At 38.3% G+C, this 21,631-nt stretch overlaps 1 protein-coding gene across 4 annotated transcripts; it reads left to right on the forward strand.

Annotated features, from left to right (window-relative positions):
* The first annotated feature begins 2,238 nt into the window (after positions 1-2,238).
* Positions 2,239-21,015, forward strand: LOC127381049 (Y+L amino acid transporter 2-like). 4 transcript variants are annotated; one of them, XM_051610831.1, is made up of 10 exons: positions 2,239-2,318; positions 8,159-8,676; positions 9,751-9,876; positions 11,996-12,140; positions 13,083-13,206; positions 13,319-13,422; positions 13,729-13,825; positions 15,512-15,661; positions 17,468-17,651; positions 18,379-21,015. In XM_051610831.1, the coding sequence occupies exons 2-10, from the start codon at positions 8,175-8,177 to the stop codon at positions 18,468-18,470; spliced, it is 1,524 nt and encodes a 507-aa protein (XP_051466791.1). In that variant the 5' UTR covers positions 2,239-2,318; positions 8,159-8,174; the 3' UTR covers positions 18,471-21,015. The 4 variants fall into 4 exon arrangements, with proteins under 4 accessions (XP_051466791.1, XP_051466788.1, XP_051466790.1 ...); XM_051610828.1 differs by lacking the exon at positions 18,379-21,015 and having other exon boundaries at positions 17,468-18,370; XM_051610830.1 differs by lacking the exons at positions 2,239-2,318; positions 18,379-21,015 and adding an exon at positions 2,470-2,483 and having other exon boundaries at positions 17,468-18,370.
* The last annotated feature ends 616 nt before the right edge of the window (positions 21,016-21,631 follow it).

A 21,631-nucleotide genomic window follows, 5' to 3' on the forward strand; every position in this document is an offset into this window, starting at 1 on the left:
ATAAGAAAATTTCTCTGAATTCTAATAGCTCATTAAGATCCTTTTAAAATGTACGTGTGAAAACATTGTTTTACATGTAACCTGGTAGAAAATAAAAACAGGACTATATAATGTTGTTTTGCATTTGTTACCATTAGATTTCACATGCTATTTTACACTAACCACTTAGCAGTGTAACTGCTTCAAGTATTTGTAATCATCTTTAATTTTTACTACACTGAATATCTTGTGTCATTAGGCTTGATCAAGTGCTGCTACTCTTCAAAAAGAAAACCTAAGATCTGCACTAGTTCTAACCTAAACTGGTATGTCCATATAGTAACAAGCAAGCCCAGCCAGATCTTAGTTCTGCATGTGGTGTCTCCACACTGATGAGCTATAGATTTCACTGTTGTATGTACAATGCCTTGCTGATCCTTGTGTTCTGCTCCCATACCATGAGTTAAAGTGGTTGGCAGAGGTTCCTTGACATGGTGTGTGGGCTATGCTCTTTCCTGCATCAGCTTCAGGGGAAAGTAAGATCTGATTTTACTGAGACAACACAAATTATGGCCTCTGCCATTCAGAGTCTGGCAGTTAATGGTCGAGGGTGTTTGGCACTATCTTTCCAGGGTTAATTGTAAGTGCATCTGCTGTGGGCGAGGGCTGTAGGATCCTGTGCTGGCTGAGCACTAAGTTACAAGGGGCAGAGGTGGAGAACAGGAGGAAGCAAAGGACTTGGCAAAGGTGCAACTGAACAGTTTGCTGCATGTGGGCAATGGTAGGAATGAAGAGGGCTCCAGAAATAATTGAAGTGCTCTTGTTTCCAGTGCAGAGTATGAAAAGCCTTCCTGAGCAGTAATGGAAGTGTAGGCAAAAAAAACCCAAAAAATATCAGAGGCTTATTCAGGCAAGAGTACGCCCCTTTGCTGTTCCATAAGCAAATGTGTTTGTGTGTAGCTATAACAAACGGAATTGTTATGAACAGTAAGTTGGCACAGAATAATCCTCACTGCAGAAGTGCTAGTCAAATTCTGCGAGACTGTAAGAGTGGATGAGAAAAATATGTTTTAAAGGAAGTCACATTTACTTCTTCACATGATCTGTCCCACTTACTTAAAATGCAAATAAGTGTAGTCTTCTTTTGCGAAGGATCTAGATTGTATGTTCACAGAAGAAATGTTCAAGAAAAAATGTTTTTCATGCACACTGCATGCTTTATGATTGCTCAATGCTGGTGTATATGCTGTTACTGTAAATTAGTGGGAAATCACATGAATTTATTAAAGAAAAAGTTTTGTTTCATGTTCCAAAATGCAGCCTCTGCAGAATTAAAATAAAAGGCTGAAGGTGGCTTAGGCAAGGAGTCCATTAATAATGTGAAGGTGCTGTCGAGGTCTGAGAGGGGGCAAATGTCTGATGACAGAGCCCCTCAGCATAGCAGACAATCAAAAACCAGTCTTATACTCCAAACCAGAAACCGAACAAATTCAAGTTCAAATTTCAGTGTGAAAGTAATAATGCATTCTTGAAAATATGCATTCTGGTTTTTAGGCTGGAGTTTGTTAGCACTTCCCTGACAGAAGAAAAATATTTTAAGATGACAGAGGCCCTGATTAAAGAACATTTCACTCAGCTTCACTGTTCTTCCAGCAGAGAACAGCGTCCCTGCAAAACAATTCTGTTGCCAAAATGTTCCTTGATATATTAGTAGTGTGCATAGCTATAGACTTGCAGACAGCTGAAATGATGCAATCTTTGCAGACAGATTTAGAAAACTCTTAGGGACAAATAGCTGTCCTGCATAGATAAAAATAAAACAGCTTGGAAGCTGTTTATTCAAAATAATTGTCACATACTGTCCACATACTTGAATAGAGTAAAAAAAAAAAAAAAGCACAACCATTTTTGTGTAAACATTAACTGTTGGCCTGTCTCAGTCTATCACAGAAAGAATGTTTTTACAAGTTGTTACTTTAAAAGCAGGAAATAGGAGGAGCACTGGCTTACGATAGAAATATTTGGGCTGGTTTTGTCATTCCTTTAGGTCACTATGGGTTACAGTATGGAACGTGCTATACGATGCAACTCTCCTACTTGTTTTCCAGTTGGATTACTGAGGCTGATTGGAGGGATATCTGTTTGAATTCAATTATTTCACTTTCCTGTGTGTATTAGTACCCCATTCTGATGAAGTCCTACCATCTGGTGTCTCAGTCCAAAGACTTAAGACTCTTGACCTGCTGGATCAGCTCGTTCTAGATGATGCCCTTTGACACAGGAATACAAACTTTTGCCTCACTATTGGCCTTGTCGTTCATGAAAAACGAAAATCCAAGGTTAGTGCTTTTGCATTCATTAACTTCTGCTCTGCCCAGAAGACCTTGTTTTCTGCATGTTTACTCGTTTCAGTAGATACTGTGCTGTATACCAGACTGCCTTTCCAAAAGTACTTTGTAAACAGGGCAACATATTGCTTCAGAAGACAAAGCTAAATACATTGGGTAAGTAATTTCTTTCTGTCTTTATTTTTTGTCTTGGACTTAAAAAAAAAATAATCTTTTTTAATTAAAGGAAGTTCTTAACACCAGATCAGCCTGTTCTATGTATCATTCATCATGTCATAAATTACTAGAAGAGCCATAGATGTATAATTCTCCACTTAGGAAAAATAACCGAGTTGATAATTTTTTAATGATGCATAGATTGAAATAAAATAATAATAATAATAATAAAAAACATAAAAAGAATCGGTTGAAATTAAATAGTACTTAAAATTTTCATCTAGCTACCCCCCACTCTGAAAATCTTTCCATTTTGGCAAGTTATGCCACAAGAATAAACACCTTTGTGTACAGCGCTAGTAAAAAGTCTCACTGTGGCTTTCTAAATGAACAAGAAGAAGTTCGATCGTGTTTTTCTCACATAAGCATCTGGGAAAGTGTTGTGTCTGGTTTCAGTGACACATGGAAGAAGGTTTATTTTTTAAATCTTTTTCCAACATTCCTTTTAGCTTTATTCCTTAGAAAGTTGAGATAGAAACGAGAGCAGCTGATATTTAAGTTGCCTGCTAATGACTGCAGTTGAGATTGTTTGGAGAAACTGCATTCCAGGAGAGTCTGGGATCTTCTTTCTTGAAAGCTCTCATTGATTTTAGTATACATGCTACTGTAATAAAAATAGCAACTAAAGGCAAAGCTAAACCAAGAGTGAGAGAAGAGGCTATTCATTGGTGTTAACTTACCCTGGTGAAACAGATGTGTGCTTAATTAGAGCAGCAGCTAGAGTCACTATTATGTTGCAGTAGCCTTTCAGCTAAGGAAGCAACCCTATCACCTACCCTCTGGTAAGCTCTTTTAATACCTTTCTTAGTTTTGGACTGCAGTAACTTCTCTCTCAAATACCCTCTGTGATTTGCTTTGGGGTAGAAAGTCCCTCCTATGGGAAAACCAGCTTCTGACTACAGTAATGTGATTGGAGTATGTGAAGCATTAATTTGCTGAGTATTTTTATAAGCATAAAATTTAAAAACCAGAAGGAAATCTCCTTGTTTCTTACTGAGTGGGATATATTTTCTTCAGAGGAAATCAAAGTGGATTTTTGTTGTTGTTATTATTTTTTATTATTATTGCAAAGAGTGTTTTATTATATGCTTTTCTTTCATAATGCATAATCTTGTTTTGTTTGCTTGATCTCCTCTCAAACTGGAAAATGTTCAACAGTATTATCTGCCAGGAATACTCCCTTTAAAACCTGTTGATGCTCATGCTCAGCAACAGTGTTTTGAAGTTTGATTTACACATTGCTGATCGTGTTGAAAACTGCTGGCTCATCTCATTTCATGTTCCAATAGAAATAATACGAAGGAGTACATTTCATGTCCATTATGTTCCAACATCATTGGTAGGAGATGACTTTCTAAATGCCTTGGGATGGGAAGTGTCTGAGAAAATCCTGCCCTGCCAAATCAGTTCTGCACTAATTTATGGAAGAACTGTCTTTCATTTCGACTTTAGTTTTCAGCTACTATGAAGCTGTCCCTTCTTCCTTAGCTTTTCTGTATGACTTCTGGCAATGGCTTGACTAAAAAATGATCTATTGAAAATTACCTGGTGTTATTGTTTTCCTTAACTTCTCAGGTGTCTGTCTACAGGTTCCTTTTTGCTGCTTTTTTCACATACAGCTGGGAGGTAAACAAGATTGCAAAGGATTTAGGGACATCGTGGCTGTCTGTGCTCTCAAGGCATCCTGATTTTCTCTGAGAGGGAAGTTTTCCTCCATTTGTTGAGGGAGCCCCTAAGGATGATCAAGACCTGCATGAAAACAGGGTTCTGAAGTTTTGTAGTAAAGATCACTTGCTGACACATGGCACTGGCAAGTGTTTGCAGCTGTTTCATTTAGCCTGCTACAGCCTCTGAGGCACATCAGCATGTTGATGCCTGTCTGAATGTCTGATTTTTAGAGATCAATAGCTCTTTCTGCTTGTCACAGTCCACAGGGGCCAAGAGTGCAGCAACCTTCCTACATGTCAGGAAGATATATGTCTTGCTCTTCAGACTTCATACACAAGAGCTACTGAAATACCTGTAACTTGTATTTTAGATGCCATAAAGTTTTAGTATTGCAGTAATGTTAGCCTTTAAATACTCAACCATGCTAATGCAGAATGCCAGATTGCAAAGAATCTCTCTATTTAATTGTTGAATAAATTAAATCTTTCGATTCTGAGGAAGCCACTCTGAATTCCTCTCTGCTTGAGGATTCACCATAAAGATTTCTTGCCTATTATAATATGGAATTCTCCAACTGAAAATGGCCACCCTCCTGTAAGAAGTCAGCTTGTTACAGCTCTGATTGTTGTCCCCTCCCAGACCTTAGTTACTACTGCCTTTCACTTGGGCAAGGTAAACCTACAGAGTTGCTCAAGTGACAGAGAACAGAGTCATGCTTGAACAGCTGGGCTGCTTGGCTTAGGCTTTTTGGCACACGAGTTCAAGGCAGTGTTGGTCCCAGAAAGGGGAGATGGTAGGATAAGGATGAATTGACAGTCATAACAGTAGGACAGGACTATGGGCCAGGTTCAGGAGGAACAAAATAGCAGAAGCTATAAATGGGGGAAAGACTTAGACCACTGCAGCAGACATTGTGTGTATTCTCAAATTGTTTTCATCTCTGCCTGTATTGTAACAGCAGTGAATTATTTACACACTTGACAAAAAGCTCTTCTCCTTTTGCTATTATACAGGAAGATCTGTACCGGACACTAATTCCTATGCTCCTCTAATTTTCTTAATAACGGGAAGACTTTGCTAAGAGCTACCATGACTCCTGCCTCCGTAAAGCCTTGTTTATTTAAGGAAGGTTTAGTCCTGAATAAAGAAATCAGTAACAATTTCAGCATTCAGTGCACTGTTAAAGCCAGTGGGAATATTGCTTTTGGCTTGGAGGGGGAAGTCCAGGGACAGGACAGGCAGAATCTCTTTAAAGATTTTGTTCTCAAATAGCTACTTCCTTGCCAATTTGCTAAAATCAGCTGTAAATTTAAATAACTTAACTACAATGAAGTTACACATCTTGGCTACAGAAACTGAATCTTTCATCCTTTGATTCTCAGGCTGTAACTGGTCGAGGACTTAATTCAGGATCTTGTTAAAGGTTTTGCTAATGTGACATCTCTCGAAGTACAGAAGTTTGAACTGTTTCTTCTTCTGTTCCTTTCAAAATGTTTTCATCCACAACCTCTTATTTAAGCAAGAAGTATTTTCCCACACAGCTTTGGTTACACATTTTTAGAGATCGGAAATAACCTTTTGTTAGCACAAGGGAGAAGAAAAATTGTGCAAAAGATTGTTACTTATTTTAATTTTTACCTTTGTGCTCTCAGGAAGGTTACAGATTGTAAAAGTCCTGCTAGGCTCAAGTAGCATTGCCAGTTTAAATGCTCAAATTCCCTTTAGCTACTGGGTCATGCGCATTGGACAGCAGAGTTCTGGTTAGATATCATGTACACAAGTTACCTGTACCAGTGACAAGCTACTGATTGCATTATGTATTCTGCTTTACAGAAAAATAACTCTATCTTGTTTATCAGTGCAACTTCATTTCAGGAAAGCTGATAGCCATTGGTTTTGATCCCTACTTTGAGAGCTTTACATCCACATCACCTCAGGAAGAGCTGCATTTTAAATTATTATTCCCTTTGAGCTGTACCCACTTAAATACTTAAATATTTTTTTTTTAAATTTAAAAAATTTAAAAAAAAGAATTCCCAGATCAAGCACAAAAAGCACAAGATAATTTTTGAACTTTGGCTCTGCTGCCAAAGTAGTATTAACAGAGTTCTGCCCAAATTTCTAACATGCTTCTGTCCTGATGGGTTTCTGGACAGCTGTGATCAGGGGAGGAGGTTTCTGCCAACATTTCACATAACCATGCAGAGCAGAAACAGAGCCAGGGGGTTCTGGAAGTATTAGCTCTTTTATCAGTGGGAAGGGGTAGGTAACTTTTGTTCCCCTCCTTTCTTTCACACTATCAGAAAAATTGTGTTAGTGGTAGGAAACTGGGAATGCTTGTCAGGAATTTTAAGGAAGATGCATGACTGGTGGATTGAATGCCTGAAACTCCTCCCCCAGACCAAGGTGACAAAGTGAGAAGTATGAGGAGTCACCTGTGTGAAGAGGAGGTGAGCAAACAATGGGAGACTCAGCAATCACGCTTAAAGATCTATGGCAAGAATTAATATTTAACTTTACTCCAGTGTTCCCACAGTGCTCCTGCGGTTAGAGAAAGTGCCACTGGGATGAGAAAAGCATTTAATCTTTAAAGAGAATTTATTTTAATATTTTAATCTTTAATCATCATCATGCTTCATTCGTTATTTGATCAATTAGGAAAAAGTTGCACCAAAAAAAAGCTGGAAAAGAACACGTAATTACAAATTACTCAGGGCTGCTAAAACAGATATACTTTACAAAGGAAAGCAAACCTTTCAAGAGGTTTGAGCGGGACAGACTGTTTTAAATTGGCTGTTGACCCACGTTTTAACAACATAAATTTATGATCAAATATTTTTGGCCAGTGTCGCATGGAGCAGCTTTGTTCTACTTGGAAAACTTGGCTTTAGCTTATGAGCTAAAGATTTTGAGGAAGGTTGTTTTGGAAGTGTTTTAGAGTCTACGTGGAGGGGGAAGGGAAGGAGAAATAACTTCGTTTTGAGACCAGCACCCATAAAAAGTAGTTGTTCCAATTAAGCTTTGTAATGAGTCAGCAGGACCAAAGAATTGGGGCAGCGGTTGCCATCCCAGCTCTTACATTTCCCTTCCCCATCCCTGAGGACCTCAGCGCCAGAGGAGTGTGATTTGTGCACAAGGCTGATTTATGGATGCAGTTAACCAGTTACGTCATTTTTTCCCAGCTCCCAGAGTACTTGGATCCTGCCCTGCAGGCATTGGAGTGGGAAGCTTTTACAGTCGTGTTTTGTTGGTCTCCCGTATACAAAAGCGTTCCAGGAACAGGGTGTTCAAAACTCAATCCCTATGCATGCTGGTGGCTTCTACCCAGAAGTCAAGTGAGGCTAGTAACTAAACAAGCTGCATTATTCACTGCAGCAGGGATCGTATCTCTAGAAACAGCTAAAGCCCATTTCTTTATCCTCACATTAGCATTAACCTCCTGTAGCTGGAGTTCTTGACTATTTTTTTCTCTCTTTTCTCTTGTGTTCCTTAGCAGATGTGATTCAGACATTCCTTCAGATGGATGTGATTTTATTAAACACATAATAATTAAGTAATGTTCTGCCTGGGATGAGAGCAAAATTTAGGGAGAGGTATACATGTGTATGTCAGTCCAGCTGTATTAGAACATGCTTCCAGGCATACATTGTCTCTTTCTTTCCTAAGAGAACTTCAGTAACATAACGTAGAATTAAAATTTAAGATCAATAATAAAGTGAACTTGAAGTTTATGAAAGATTCAGAATCTGTAACCAAAGACTGTGGCCTCACATTTATCCATTAAAAGGGTACAGAGCAGTGAATGTTAAGAAAACCTAGTAGTGTGTGGTTCCTGGACAAACCAGACAAAATAATTGTTCTTTGTACCATTTATGCCTTGTATGCTTATTATATTACCTGTGTCTCTGATATGTGTTACAAAGGATGTTCTGTTCTCTTGTTTTCAGGTAATGGTAGTTGAAGATGCCGGCCCCCTGGAGAATATGCTGCAATAAAAAATCCAAAACTAAGAAAGGAAAAGTTGAAATGGACCTTACGGCAGACACAAGTGGAAAAATGCAGATGAAAAAAGAAATCACGTTACTAAATGGAGTTTCTTTGATTGTGGGGAACATGATTGGCTCTGGGATATTTGTATCACCCAGAGGTGTTTTAATGTACAGTGCTTCCTACGGACTCTCTCTAGTCATTTGGGCACTTGGCGGGATGTTTTCACTGTTTGGAGCTTTGTGTTATGCTGAGTTGGGAACATCCATCGTTAAATCTGGAGGCAGTTATGCCTATATCTTGGAAGCATTTGGTGCCTTTGTGGCCTTCATCAGACTGTGGTCTTCCTTGCTGATTATTGAACCAACAACCCAGGCAGTGATAGCAATCACGTTTGCCAACTATATTGTTCAACCAATTTTTCCTCATTGTGAGCCGCCGTATGATGCAGTCAGGTTGATTGCAGCTGCTTGTATTTGTAAGTAAAGTTATGATTCCTAGAAGTTAAGAACTATAATTGTAAGTGCCCAGAGGGTTCTTCTGAATTTCTATTCCTTCACCTTCTGTGAAATAATTACTAATTACTAATTTAATTACTAATAATTAAAAGAAGCAGTTTTCAAGTGCTGGTGTTTCTTTAAGCCTTCATTTTCTTAGTTATTCTTGCTCTAGTCTCCATGTGAATGAGCGATGCACTCTAGCACTTCAGAGTTCTGAGCTGGTGCCCCAGGTGTGCCTGGCAGCTGCCGCTTTCTCATACAGCAAGTTAATTGCCTCACCACTGACTAGACTTAGCATTTTGAATACCAGCCCAGAGAGCAGGGAAAATGGCAGTGTCTTATAGTAACTGTGATATGCAAATTGAAGTGTCAGATAGCAAATTTATTCCTAGCATGAACAATTTTGATAAAACTCAGGAGCATGGATTTAACTGGCACTTCATCAACTTAGCGGAGAGAATTTGTGTAAATGTATGTATTAAATAGAATTTACTGGGAATTCCATGGCAAGATCCCATTGCCTTGAATTTAATTACACTCTGCAGCAGTTACACTCTTCAGATACATGTTATGTGTCATATCACAAGCATATCCTTTGCAGTGTTTCAAATAGCACTTTATAGCATCACAAATGGCTCCTAAATGTTCAGTATTAAAAACTTCAATCAACACTTACTTTATAATTTTCAAGACATGGACCTTTAATTCTAACAGTTACTGATATATACTACTGTACTTTTAAGAAAGAGATATATGGTTAAGTTCTACTAAGATTTTTTTTATTATTATTATGGAGCATAAAATCTTACTTCATTGTATATGCCACATTTACTAAAGCAAGGCTTACAGAAGTCATTATTTACAGATAAGCTTAAAATTCTATTCAAACCTTTCACTAGGCATGAACAATCAGTATATAACCTTTTGGGTTTGTTGTGGTGGGTTTTTTTAATACCATAAGAGGAGTGGTATCTGGAAGAATGTGTTTGAAATATGCTTTATGTGACATAAAGTATCAGTGCTTCCCTCATGCATATTCTTTTTCTCTACAGGTTCCTTAACATTTATCAATTGTGTTAATGTCAAGTGGGGAACCCGTGTACAAGATATTTTCACATATGCAAAAGTTATGGCTCTTATCTTGGTGATAGCTGTTGGCCTTTACAAAATTGGTAAAGGTAAGATTTTTTAAATTTAATTAATTTCTTTAAAACAAACTGTATAAAAGTTTAAAAATTGGTTCAGGAAGATCAGACTCCTTAAGTTTTACAGCTGAAGTATTATTTATTCTGGGGAAAAAATGTCTGCTATAGGAAGGTTAGAGAAATGTTACGGGTTCTTAAGCTGTGGAGGTTTAATTCTTCTACCCTGAGTGTGGCAAACCAACACACACTGAGTTCTGTGTTGCTCAGGCTGAATGTCAGATAACAGCTGAATTACTAACAGTTTAGTGCTAACTATTTTAAAGTCAACCGCAGTGTTAAAGGCTAACGTTGCTACTTGTCCTGTGACGGGACAGCACAGCAGAAATCACCAGACATGTCCTTCATAGTGCCCAGTGAGGGGAAAGGACTGGGGAGGGAGGAATTCCTCCATGCCTTCCTTGGTGAGAGGGCACGCTTGTTCCTAAAAACAAGGGAGAAGACTGTAATAGTGCAGTCCTTTGAATCACTGTGGTGCTGTAAGACGTCACAGGACAGATGAACCGCCTCACGTCAGCAGTAACTGGGCTGAACTGAATACACTGAAAAGCTGGAGACTAGTTTATTCTCATGCTACCTCTGATCTTTGCATATGACAGATTTTATTGTATTAATTTGGGTATCTGGTACAGTGAAGTCTCTTCCAACTCTAGCTTTGTTGCTTAGATACTAACGTTTCTTCATTTTCTTTTCCCATTAAATTCCTAAATAGTCACTCTTTATTCAGTTAAAATCAAGATGGTTTTCCTCCTTCAGTTTAGGGATTGTCTTTTTCTCCTGCTGAGACTAGCTTATAAAATCTAATGGGCATGCTTTCTTTTCCATGTTTGTTGGTGGAGGGCTTTTAGTGGTCATAAAGGTCTTGTCTCTGCTTTGTTTAAGCAGAACCACGCACTTAATTACAGAAGGGACTGGGAGGAGAAATGATGTAGATTTCTGGAGGAAGCTGTGATGAGGTCAATGCATCCTTTTAAACTCAGTAGCTGTGTTAATGACAAGAATAGTTACGGTGTTTCAGCCATGCTGTATTCCTTCTGATGTGCTCAGGTATGCCTTGTGTTTTAAAACACTGTGACGTCATCTGGTTTTGAATAGAAGATATATTTACTTTAAGAATCTTTTAATGGTCTGTTTGGATTTTTTTTTTTTTTTCCTTCCAAACGTTTTTCCCCAAAGTGTGTCCAAATCTCATAGTTTCACCTTCCTTAGTTCTAACAATCACCTGGTAGTTACTTCTCTTCAAAGACTGAATTGCTTTTGTGGTATCTATATACTCCTCAGCTTAATCAGATGGTAAAGTTGTTTTATTTTATAGCTAAGATCTTACTTTATTCACTAATAGAAGTTTCAGCGTGTTTATGTCTTACTTAATACTTAAACACACTTCCATTTATGTTAGATAGTTGACTTTCCTTCTGCAAATTTAGCAAGGCCTTTCTTCCCCTTTCCAGAACGGCAGTGAAGGCTCACACGGTTTCATTAATATTTCATCTATTTTGCTGCACTCTGCACATTGACATCTCAACCAGTTGAGCTAAGCTAGAGGAGAATTTTGAAAGGAGAGATTTTTAAAATCTCCTCTCAATTTTAGGAAACATCTTTGTGGGGCAGAGCATCCCACTGAGAACCATGACTCCAGGAGTTTCCCCTCCAGTGGCAACTAATTTATCTGGTGAAAATGAGAGTACAGATATGAGGAAGAAATAGACAGATTCAAGAACTGAAATTGGGTTTCCCAAGTGCTCCTGCCTGGCTGACAGGGCACAGCGAGACCTCAGTGCGGCTCCCTCCTTCGGCAGGCCAGACGGTGGTGCCAGGAGATGAGGATGCTGTGAATTCTACAAGTCACATCCAATTAACAAGCAGGGGAAAAAGCCTTCTTGTGTCTCCCTGTACAAGTGTAGCTGCCTGAACATCTGACTGACACTTTGTTTGTCAAGTGAAAATACAAACTGTGTGCTTCTAGAAATAGCGATGAAACCTGGATGCAGTGAGGTTTTATTTCCTTTTGGTTGCCTGAGACTTTTAGTGTAATGTCAATTTATGTCATAGTCCTTGAAATGTGACAGGCAATTGGTACCTGCCATTTGTACAGGAGAAACAGAAAACCTGAGAGCTCCATTCGAGGGCTCAGCAACAAATCCAGGGATGATCGCTCTGGCTCTCTACTCTGCCCTCTTCTCCTATTCGGGTTGGGACACTCTCAACTATATCACCGAGGAAATGCAGAACCCTGAGAGGTAAACAGGTGCTTTTCCTTTGAATCACTGAAGTATTCTGGCAAGACTGGTGATGGCAGGACAAGCCACTCTGTTTAGGACTGGAAATCACTCAGACAATTGTATCTGCAAAAATAATCTTTTCCAGAGAAGTAGGAATCTGAAAACTCTTCCTGATTATTGTCCTCTCTCACCAGTTATATCACACTAATAAATCATCTGTCTGCACATATGTGTTTTAGACCTTCCACTTAGGCCAGAATTTTTAAAGAAGGAGAAAAAATCCCTGCTGAAGGCAGGGTTAGTGTGGGTCCATCTAGCTCACTAAAATTCCCTGTTTCTATTCAGTCAGAGCAGTTATTTCATTTTCCACCAGTAAAGTAAGACTGGCTTAGGTTTATGGCTGTTTTATCATGTGATCTTCAGCATTAATGTTTATGGGAAAAATATTTAATTTTGCTAAATATGAAAGGTTAAGTAAAAAAAAAAATCCACAGTAGCACTGGAAATATCATCTCCTCCCATCTGTAGTGATATCCACCCTGTGGGAGTGGTGTGCCTCATCTACTCAGACTGAGTCCACTGTGTCTTGGGACATATGTAGCTTATGAGTCAGGAAAAAAATGCCGTGATCACAAAAAACACCCAGGTGTTAATTCAAATCTCATTGCTTAAGTGCTCTCTTCATAGAAAAGACAGTATATAAAATTTAGGTATAAATTGTATATATATACATTTTTTTTCTCTAAAACTTGTGTCAGACTCACAAGCAGCCAACTAAGCTGCCTATGGAATTGTCATACCCATGGCTGTACCTTATTTTGTAACCCCATGATTACAAAATTATGGATAACACAAAGTGATGGAGACATCTGTTCTCAAGTGTTTGAAATTGGTAGCCATCTTCTGTTTAAATATTCCCTATTCAAAGAGCAAAGTCATTTTGCCATTTTCCTTTTGCAGGAATCTACCTCTTTCTATTGCAATTTCAATGCCTATTGTGACTGTTATTTACTTGCTGACTAATATAGCGTACTACGTAGTGTTGGACATGTCAGCTCTCCTCACAAGTGATGCAGTGGCTGTGGTAAGTTGTATAAAATAATTAAAACAAAAGTTTGTAGAATGATGCTTTTGCCAGGGATTGGCTGTATGCTTAACTTAATGAGCCTCACTGTTACTGTCTTTTTTTGTTACAGACGTTTGGCAGTGAAACGCTTAGTTATGCGAAGTGGATCATTCCTATAGCAGTGGCCATGTCTTGCTACAGTGGCTTAAACTCATCAATAATTGCAGCATCTAGGTACGAAATATAAGATTTGTTTTAAATAACTGGAAAGGAATAATTTCTTATTAATCTGCACTCCTTGCTACTGTGCTGTAAAAGCGACACAGTTAATTTTTGCCATGCCAGGTTGTTCATGTATGCTGAAAGAATTGTTACAATCTGATGTGTCTTCTCATGATGAGAACCAACTGATAAACTAAAGCCACTGGAGAAGAGAGCAGCTTTTGCAATGGAGTAATAAAAGAATTAATGCTCCTTTGTCAGAAAACAAGCTATTCCTTGGCTCATTGCTTGGCTGAATCTTCTTACTCTTTTTGTCAGGCTTTTTTATGTTGGAGCCAGGGAAGGACACCTTCCAGACAGTCTGAGCTTGATTCACGTGAAGTGCTTCACACCAGTCCCCGCTCTCCTCTTCAATGTAAGTGACAGCCTGGCCCTGTGCCTGTCAGGGCAGGCAGGGGGTTGACTCACATCACCTCTGCGCCACATCTCTCCTGGGTTTCTCCTGCATTGGAGGCATCTTCCTCGAAAGCACACTACTTCTAAAACTCATTGAGGGTAGTGGTGGTGATATTTCATAGAATCGTAGAATCACCAAGGTTGGAAAAGACCTTCAAGATCAAGTCCAGCTGTCCACCCTACCATACAACTAACCACTAAACTATCTCCTGAAACACCATGTCTACCCATTTTTTTAACACCTCCAGGGATGGAGCTTCCACCACCTCCCTAGACAACCTGTTCCAGTGCCTCGCCACTCTTTCTGTGAATAATTTTTTCCTAATATCCAATCTGAACCTCCCCTGGCACAACTTGACCCCATTTCCTCTTGTCCAATCACTGGTCAGGGAGTAGGGACCAATACCCAACAGGAAGTCTGGTGGGTTTTTTTTGCAGTGGAAAGAGAATGGCTGGATTCACATTCCCATGCTCTCTGAACAGTATTAGGGAGTAATAAGTACTTTCTATGACATTACTTAGAAAACAGAGGACGGCTAAATATGTAATATAGGCAGGAATTGTTTAAGTCTGTATGTGAGTTTTCAGAATATTACTGGAGGAGAATATGGTAGTAATATCTCTGAGACCCTTCTGTAGGCTGATTTTCAAGGACTCTAGTTTTAACAGGAGGGACAAAGCACATAAAATTAAATTCCTGCCATTGGATGCCTATAGCCATACTGACTTTTCCTGCTGTCACTATACAAATGAATCTTGTGACACAGGAACTATAAGCTATAGAATTATTGCAAATTATTTAAATAAATAATCCATTAATCTAACAGATTAAAATAATGGCAAGGATATGCCCAAACAGGAAAGGTGGAATAATTCAGAAGCATTTCACTGTTATTTATTTAGATGTGTATTTTATTTCAGTTCTTCCATTGCCCTATATTACATATTTATTAATAACCATATTTGTCATTAAATAATTTACTAACAGTTATAATCTTGTTATGAATACTCTTCTCAGAGGAATTCTGTTCTTACTAGTGCATAGTAAGGTGAGCTCTGCTCCCTTAATACAACACTATATTTTCCAGAGTGGATTTTTTTTTCCTGCTCATCTACTATAACAGGTATTAAATTCCTAATATTTTATGTTTTTCTATGCAGGCAGTATAGCATGCCTGAATACCACAGAATTTACTCTAATGGTCTCAGTTTATAAGTTGACTTTGAGAGCCTCCAACAGTGATACCAAATTAAAAGTTTGCTTTCCAACTGAAGCCAGAACAGCAGAGTAAGCTGCTGCCTACAGAAAGTTTCTTAGCAGCCTTCTCTATAGCACAGCAAAGTCTGGGGCTCCTGACGTGGTCTTCTTAGGAGGGTTTCCTGCTGGTACTGAAACATGACTTCACAAACCCAACACCTGTTCAGCCAAATGGGGTGGTCTCACTGCTGTGTTTACAGAAGAGATACCAAGATGTTTCACACAGCATATTTATTTGCAGATTTCTCAGAGTTTTAAGCCCATCCTTCTTGCAAGGACCTAATCTCCTAACTCCAGACAAATATTTTGGAAATAGTCTGCTACCTCTTTATTTTATAAGATGTGTTTATTTTCACGTTAAAAAGTCTTTGTTTTTATTGTCCCTAGGGCTTAATGACTTTGCTTTATCTCCTTGTGGAAGACGTTTTCCTCCTCATTAACTACTACTGCTTCAACTACTGGCTCTTTGTGGGTCTGTCTATTGCAGGACTGATATATTTGAGATATACTCAGCCACATAGACCAAGGCCTGTTAAAGTAAGTAAACAAGAGAGGAAACAAGCCCTAAAAGCCAGCTAATGCACATGTTTATGTGATACTTAATACCACAACCATAGCACAGCCAGTTATGTTATAGGCTGCTTATCAGCCATAGAAATTTTTTCAGCATATAAGTGAAGGAGCAAAACCCATTTGAGTTTCCATAAGAACTGTTCTGGTACTTTTTCTGTAAGGCAGAAATTATATTTACTATTCCTTCTCCTTTCATTTTACCTTATAACTGTCTTCATTTCAAAATAAATAAGGAAGAAATAAATGCCTGTAGTTCTTGGCCCATCCTGGAACAATTGCCTTTTGTGTTGTTCACAGAGGACCTCACTAGAGCTAGTGGTGGGGGCTCCAGAGAGGTTCACATTCTGACCAAACTTATATGACTTAACAAATGTAGCAAATCCATGCAAAGCCCATAAATGCCCAAAATTCTGCTCATGCAGAAGATTAAAAACTTAAATAATCAAATATATTTTGAGTGTTCCCTCCCATTGCATAGTGGTCATAGAAAGTATAATGCAAGCTTAATGGCTGATTGCTGAAGAGATTCTGGCTATCCGTTAGAAGAGGGAGACTTCACAGAAACAAAGTGCACCTGAAATTTCCTTTAGTTTTAATCCAGTAACTGTCCAGGAAGCAGGGGCAGAAACCCCCAGCTTCCCTCAAGCACACAAACCCACATTCTGGCTCCCATTTCCTTGCCTCTGTTGTCTCCATGACCTGCATTTTAGCTGCAGTGATGCAGTAAAAACTATGAGAAATCCAAATTAACACCCTATTAAATATTTCCTTCTTGTCACTCACTCTTCCTAACCTCATGCATCATTTTTACCGACATACTTTTTCCCATTGAAGTGCAACATCCTGATTATAAAAAAGCATGGTTTGAACCAAGTAGTAAAATATCCTAAGCACTGAGAGCTGGAAAACCAGTCCTCCAGAGCAGATAAATTTTCCAGAAGTATGTTTACACTTAATTTCCAAACTGCCCCAAAAAATGTGTCAGATAAAGATTAAATCTTGTTTTACTGGCAGTTTTGCTACTAACTCTACTAAAGCAAGGATTACAGTCAGATTATAGATAATGACCATTTAATTCCTACCAGCATTTGCCATCTAAGTCAACATCACAACTCCACACACACTTTTTCCTTTTCTGAAATGTAGCAGTTTGTTTCCATAAACTTACTACTTGTACTAGTAAACTCTCAGGAGTTTTAGCTAGTATTCAAATGTCAGCTCCTGAATTCTGGAGAAGGGTCATTACTACAGCCAGTGAAAAATACTTTAGAGAAAAATAAATCTATAAAGAGATTATTCTAACTTCTGTTATTTGTGGTAAGATATTTGTTAAGTGCTCAGGCAAAATGGTTGTACATCAGTCCTTTACTTCTGTAGCATTAACACAGTAAATGAAAGTCTAGCTGAGTTCCCTGTCAGAATTAAAAATTTGCAGTTGAAGTTAGAGGGAAAACTAGCCATTGCTACTGGTTTCGAAGACTGGTCTCTTACTAACGTGGAAAGCAACTGAGCTTGTGCAGACCTGAGAACAACAAAATAATCAGATATTCAGATGTGTACCAGGTAAGAGGCTTTCAGCAACATACATAGAAGCTAGCCAATTGTATGGACTATAGGCAGTCAAAAGATTCAGTACATAGCAGTCATATAGTCAATAGTTATGTTTTTATTATTAACTTGTCTAATTTTATTCTGCAAGTGTGGACAATAGAATGCTTACTGCATCTTTTAATAAATGCTGGAATCGTTATTATTTTTTTGTCTCCACAGCTTAGCCTCTTCTTCCCTATAGTATACTGTTTATGTTCCCTTTTCCTGGTCATAGTTCCTCTCTACAGTGACACAATCAATTCCCTTATCGGTGTTGGTATTGCCCTCTCAGGCATTCCTGCATATTATCTGGGAGTCTGTCTGCCATTTGAAAAACGACCTAAATGTCTACAGTGGCTTTCTGGTAAGCAACATCATTTTGTCTTAGTCAGTGTGTCAAAATCTCAAATGCCTAATCAGAAGGCAGAAAGAATAATTTTTCTTAAAATCCTTTTTCTTCATGAAGTTTTACTATGCTGTATAAAGCATTTCTGAGATCATTTCCTTTGTCACATGGTCCTGAAAGCAAAACTCTGCAATCCTGTATAAAACAGTCCAGTATGTGGGTGTAAATGGTCATTTATTACTTGTGGTGTTGAGCCATTTCAAGGTGTTGGCTCAGTAAAAGCCAGACAGGATTATAAAGACTAAATGTGTGGTTTGATACCCTGGAAGACAGAAGTACCAGGACATCATTGCTTCACTTTCTGCCCATGGAGCTGAATATCTCAGACAGAGAAGTCCGTCAATTTTTGTAAAAGATGAAATAATGAGTTACTGGCCTGAAGGGTCTTTCCACTGCTCAAATTCAGGCTTCATTTTGTTTCTTGAAAAACAAAACTTTAATATTTTTGTTCAGCTATCAGTCTGACAATTCAATGAAAATGTTGATTAAAGTTTGATTAAATTATATTTTCTGTGTAATTTTTAAGATTCTTTTGCCTTTAGCTATTTATAACATGTGCTTAATCCAATTGATTAAAGGGTTTTATGATTTTCCTAGTATCTGTGTAGTGTTTTCAAATCCTTAAGATCTAGTATTCGTTTAAGATACATTATAACTCTATCAAACATTTTTGCTATGTTTACAGCTACAACAACAAAATATGTTCAGATGCTCTTCTATTGTGCTCTGTCAGACCTGGACATCAACATGGAACCTACAACAGCTAAGAGCAAATAGAGTTGCCTTGACATTGAGAGTTGTACCTTGACATTTTCTATCTGTAGCAATTTTTATCAATTGAAGTTCTCCCCATGTGTTCAGTTATACTAAAGCACTAACTATGTACTATGCATCAGTTTGGTGTCTGTTAATTTGTGCTTGTTTTATAAAACATTCTGTTTTACAGACTTTTATTTTAAACTCTGTTAATAGTGAGTTATCATGTAATACTTAGAAACTTTGAAGCATTGTATGAACAAACCTAGTAGATATGTGCTAAATATTAGATTAATTGAAAAATTGTAATAAAAAAGTATTAGGTCTCATCCCAATCCTAAGATAACAAAAGACAGACCAGATATTTGCAAGATTGAAAGCCTGAGTTGGGACGTAGAAGCCATGGTGTACTTCTAAAATATATAACTAAATTCTTAGCCAAAGTGAAAAATAAGTAATTCAAACTGATAGACATGTTTTGAATCAATGTAGTATTTGTGGTAAACTATTCCAATGCATATTTCCCAGCATACATATTGTACCAAAAAGAGAAAGCCAAAGTTTCCAGTCCCTTAAATTCTGTCAGAAATTCTCATTTGACGATAGCCCACATTCATTACATTTTGCAGAAAAGCTATTTTGAATGAACAAATTATATCATTGTAACTGAAGTACTTTTGCTTTCCAGCAGAACAACCTGCAAGGGAGCACTGTTAGGGACTAAGTTATGTTCTAGATAGATGGTATTCAGGGAAACCATTTCACCTTTTCATATTGTTCATTGCTTGCCTAGAAGTATCAAAGGTGGGACCACATGAATCATACTAATTTTTTCCACAGTGGAACTTATTTAAGAAATTCACAAGGAAAAATCAAAAACTATTGGTGTTTACAAGCTCATTTGAGTCCCTACCCAACCCTCTATGCTTCACCTGGCATAGTACCTGCTGGCAAGTTAACCTGCAGGTCTCCTGCTGAGCGTGCAGGGAGCCTCCAGCACGGGCTGTCAGGACTTCACATCAGGTAGGTGGTGCCTGTTGAACGATACCCAGCACTGCCCGGCACGTGTGCTGGACAAGTCACTCACTAGTGAGTGCCATGAAAGCAAAGGACAGTTAAGAAATAGGATCATCTCTTGAACATAGAGTTTTTCAGCGTGGCTCCTGAAATGGAACTGATAATAACTGTCCTTTTTAAAAAAGCCATCAGCCTTGCAACCTAGACCATAAAAACAGCTTCTCCAACTCTAACATGCTTTGTTTATATGTAGTACTGTTTGTTATCCTTCTTGCTAAGTCATACTTCCTTTCTGTAATTGTTTGAATATAACATACATTGTTTCTAATTTGAGTTTCATCATTCCTGTTCAATTCATGCTAATTAAGGTAATTTGATCTTATATAAGTCCCTGTAGTTTCTAGCATTATTGTCTTTTATTGATGCCCAGAGAAAGAGCAGTGGAACAAGGAAGAAGGCAATTGTTGCTGCTTAAACCTCTCTTCATTCCCTCCCACATTGTTAAGGTCATTTAGAGGACTGTAATTTCATGTATCTCCAATACTGTGTTTGCTGACAGAGCTTCTGTGAAACCTTTTGTTTACATGTCAATGCCATCTGCTCTGGCAATTTCCTTACAGCAGGGTTTTCTTTTGATACAAAGGAGGAAAAAAAACATGCACTACATTAAGGTTAGCATGTTTTGCTTTTTTGGAAGCCACAGCTTTTGTGCACTAAAATCATTTAAGTATCACAATCATAAAACACAGAGGAAAGAAGACCTAGGGTGTAGCTTAGTTTACCCAGCTCAGAACATCCCCACATACTCTTCACACATACAACACATGCTTCTGTTACAGTATAGTAACATTTTGATCCTGCTCAACAATTTTATGGAAATATGGTGGGTTTGCCCAATCTCTTACAAAGCACTGGTTAACAACAGAGCCGCGATCCCAGACTGTGTCAGGGCACAATGCAATTACAAGCCCTACATGTTGGTACCAAAGTAAACATGGCAGTCATTGTCTCCAAGAGTTCAAAGTCATGCTTGGTGCTGAGCGATGTGTCACACCAGGACATCACTGTACCATCCTCTGAAGTTTTTCTTTGCAGGACCAAAGTTCCTAAGTGATTTGAGACACCTGAGGTGACATCTCAGGTGGTAACAAGTGACAGGCAGTACAGGTAGAGTAATAGGGACTACACACTTAGAACAATTTCCATAAATAATTCTGAGCTGAGAAACTTTTTTCTTTGCCTGTTTTTTTTTGCCAAAAATCTGCTTTTACAGGAATCTATTGACTTTCTGGGCATGACACACAAGCCTTCATTTTTTTTCTTTCTGGACAGAAGGAAAGTAATAGTCAGATGGAAGGTTATAAATATGAATAACATTACCAGACATGGGAATATAGCATACTGTTATGGACAGCAGAATCTCAGAAATGTTGATGTGTTTGTTGATTTTTCACTCCTTACAAATAATACATGTAAGTTATTGTCAGATATCTAAAGCAAGTCTTGATACTGATGTTTTTAAATTAATAAACGTATTATCCTTGGCAAATACTATAGTATTCTGCATTAAATTTGCCCTGCCTTACATCTCACAAGTTGGTTTCCCAGGAAAGCAATGAAACTCTAACTCTTATTTGTGTTTTCTTTAACACGACAAAATAAACATTTGTGGAAGGAAAATTTTCTGCTTACTCCAGGTGGCACTACAATTATGAGTGATTCTTTACCCAAGCACTTTCTTGTTCTAAGAGTAAACACATTTTTCTACTTTATTCACAGATGTTCAATTATGCAATCAAACAATAAACATTTTTTTTAGGATGGTCTTGGCACTCAAGATAAGCACATTGTTGTCCCATAACAAAAGATAGGAGTAGGCTGTTTGACATCTAGTTTGTCAGCTGGCATCTCTGCAGTGGAAGGGACTGGGGTAGGGATAATGCTGGAAACCTTTGGAAGACATAGGCCATGGAGGTGCAGTCTGTGCTGCAGGATCTAACAGGAGCCTGGCTGGCTGCAGGGACAAGAGACCACGGAGAACAGCCCACCTGCAGAGCAAAGAAAGGATCTTTCAAGGGCAAAAGCTGGGGCAATACAGCACTTGAGAGTAGTATTAGCTCTTCTTTAGGAATCAAGAAAATACAGGATTCTTGGGGTTTTTTAAG

This window comes from Apus apus, chromosome 2, assembly GCF_020740795.1.
Source record: "Apus apus isolate bApuApu2 chromosome 2, bApuApu2.pri.cur, whole genome shotgun sequence".
Lineage (NCBI taxonomy): Eukaryota > Metazoa > Chordata > Aves > Apodiformes > Apodidae > Apus > Apus apus.

What these genes read in the sequence shown, in the direction of transcription:
- LOC127381049 (XM_051610828.1), top strand. Translation starts at nt 8,175, where the DNA reads ATGCCGGCCCCCTGGAGAATATGCTGCAATAAAAAATCCAAAACTAAG. An exon ending in GAAATGCAGAACCCTGAGAG is followed by an intron (nt 12,141 to 13,082) that starts GTAAACAGGTGC and finishes TTCCTTTTGCAG; the next exon opens with GAATCTACCTCTTTCTATTG. An exon ending in TCCCCGCTCTCCTCTTCAAT is followed by an intron (nt 13,826 to 15,511) that starts GTAAGTGACAGC and finishes TATTGTCCCTAG; the next exon opens with GGCTTAATGACTTTGCTTTA.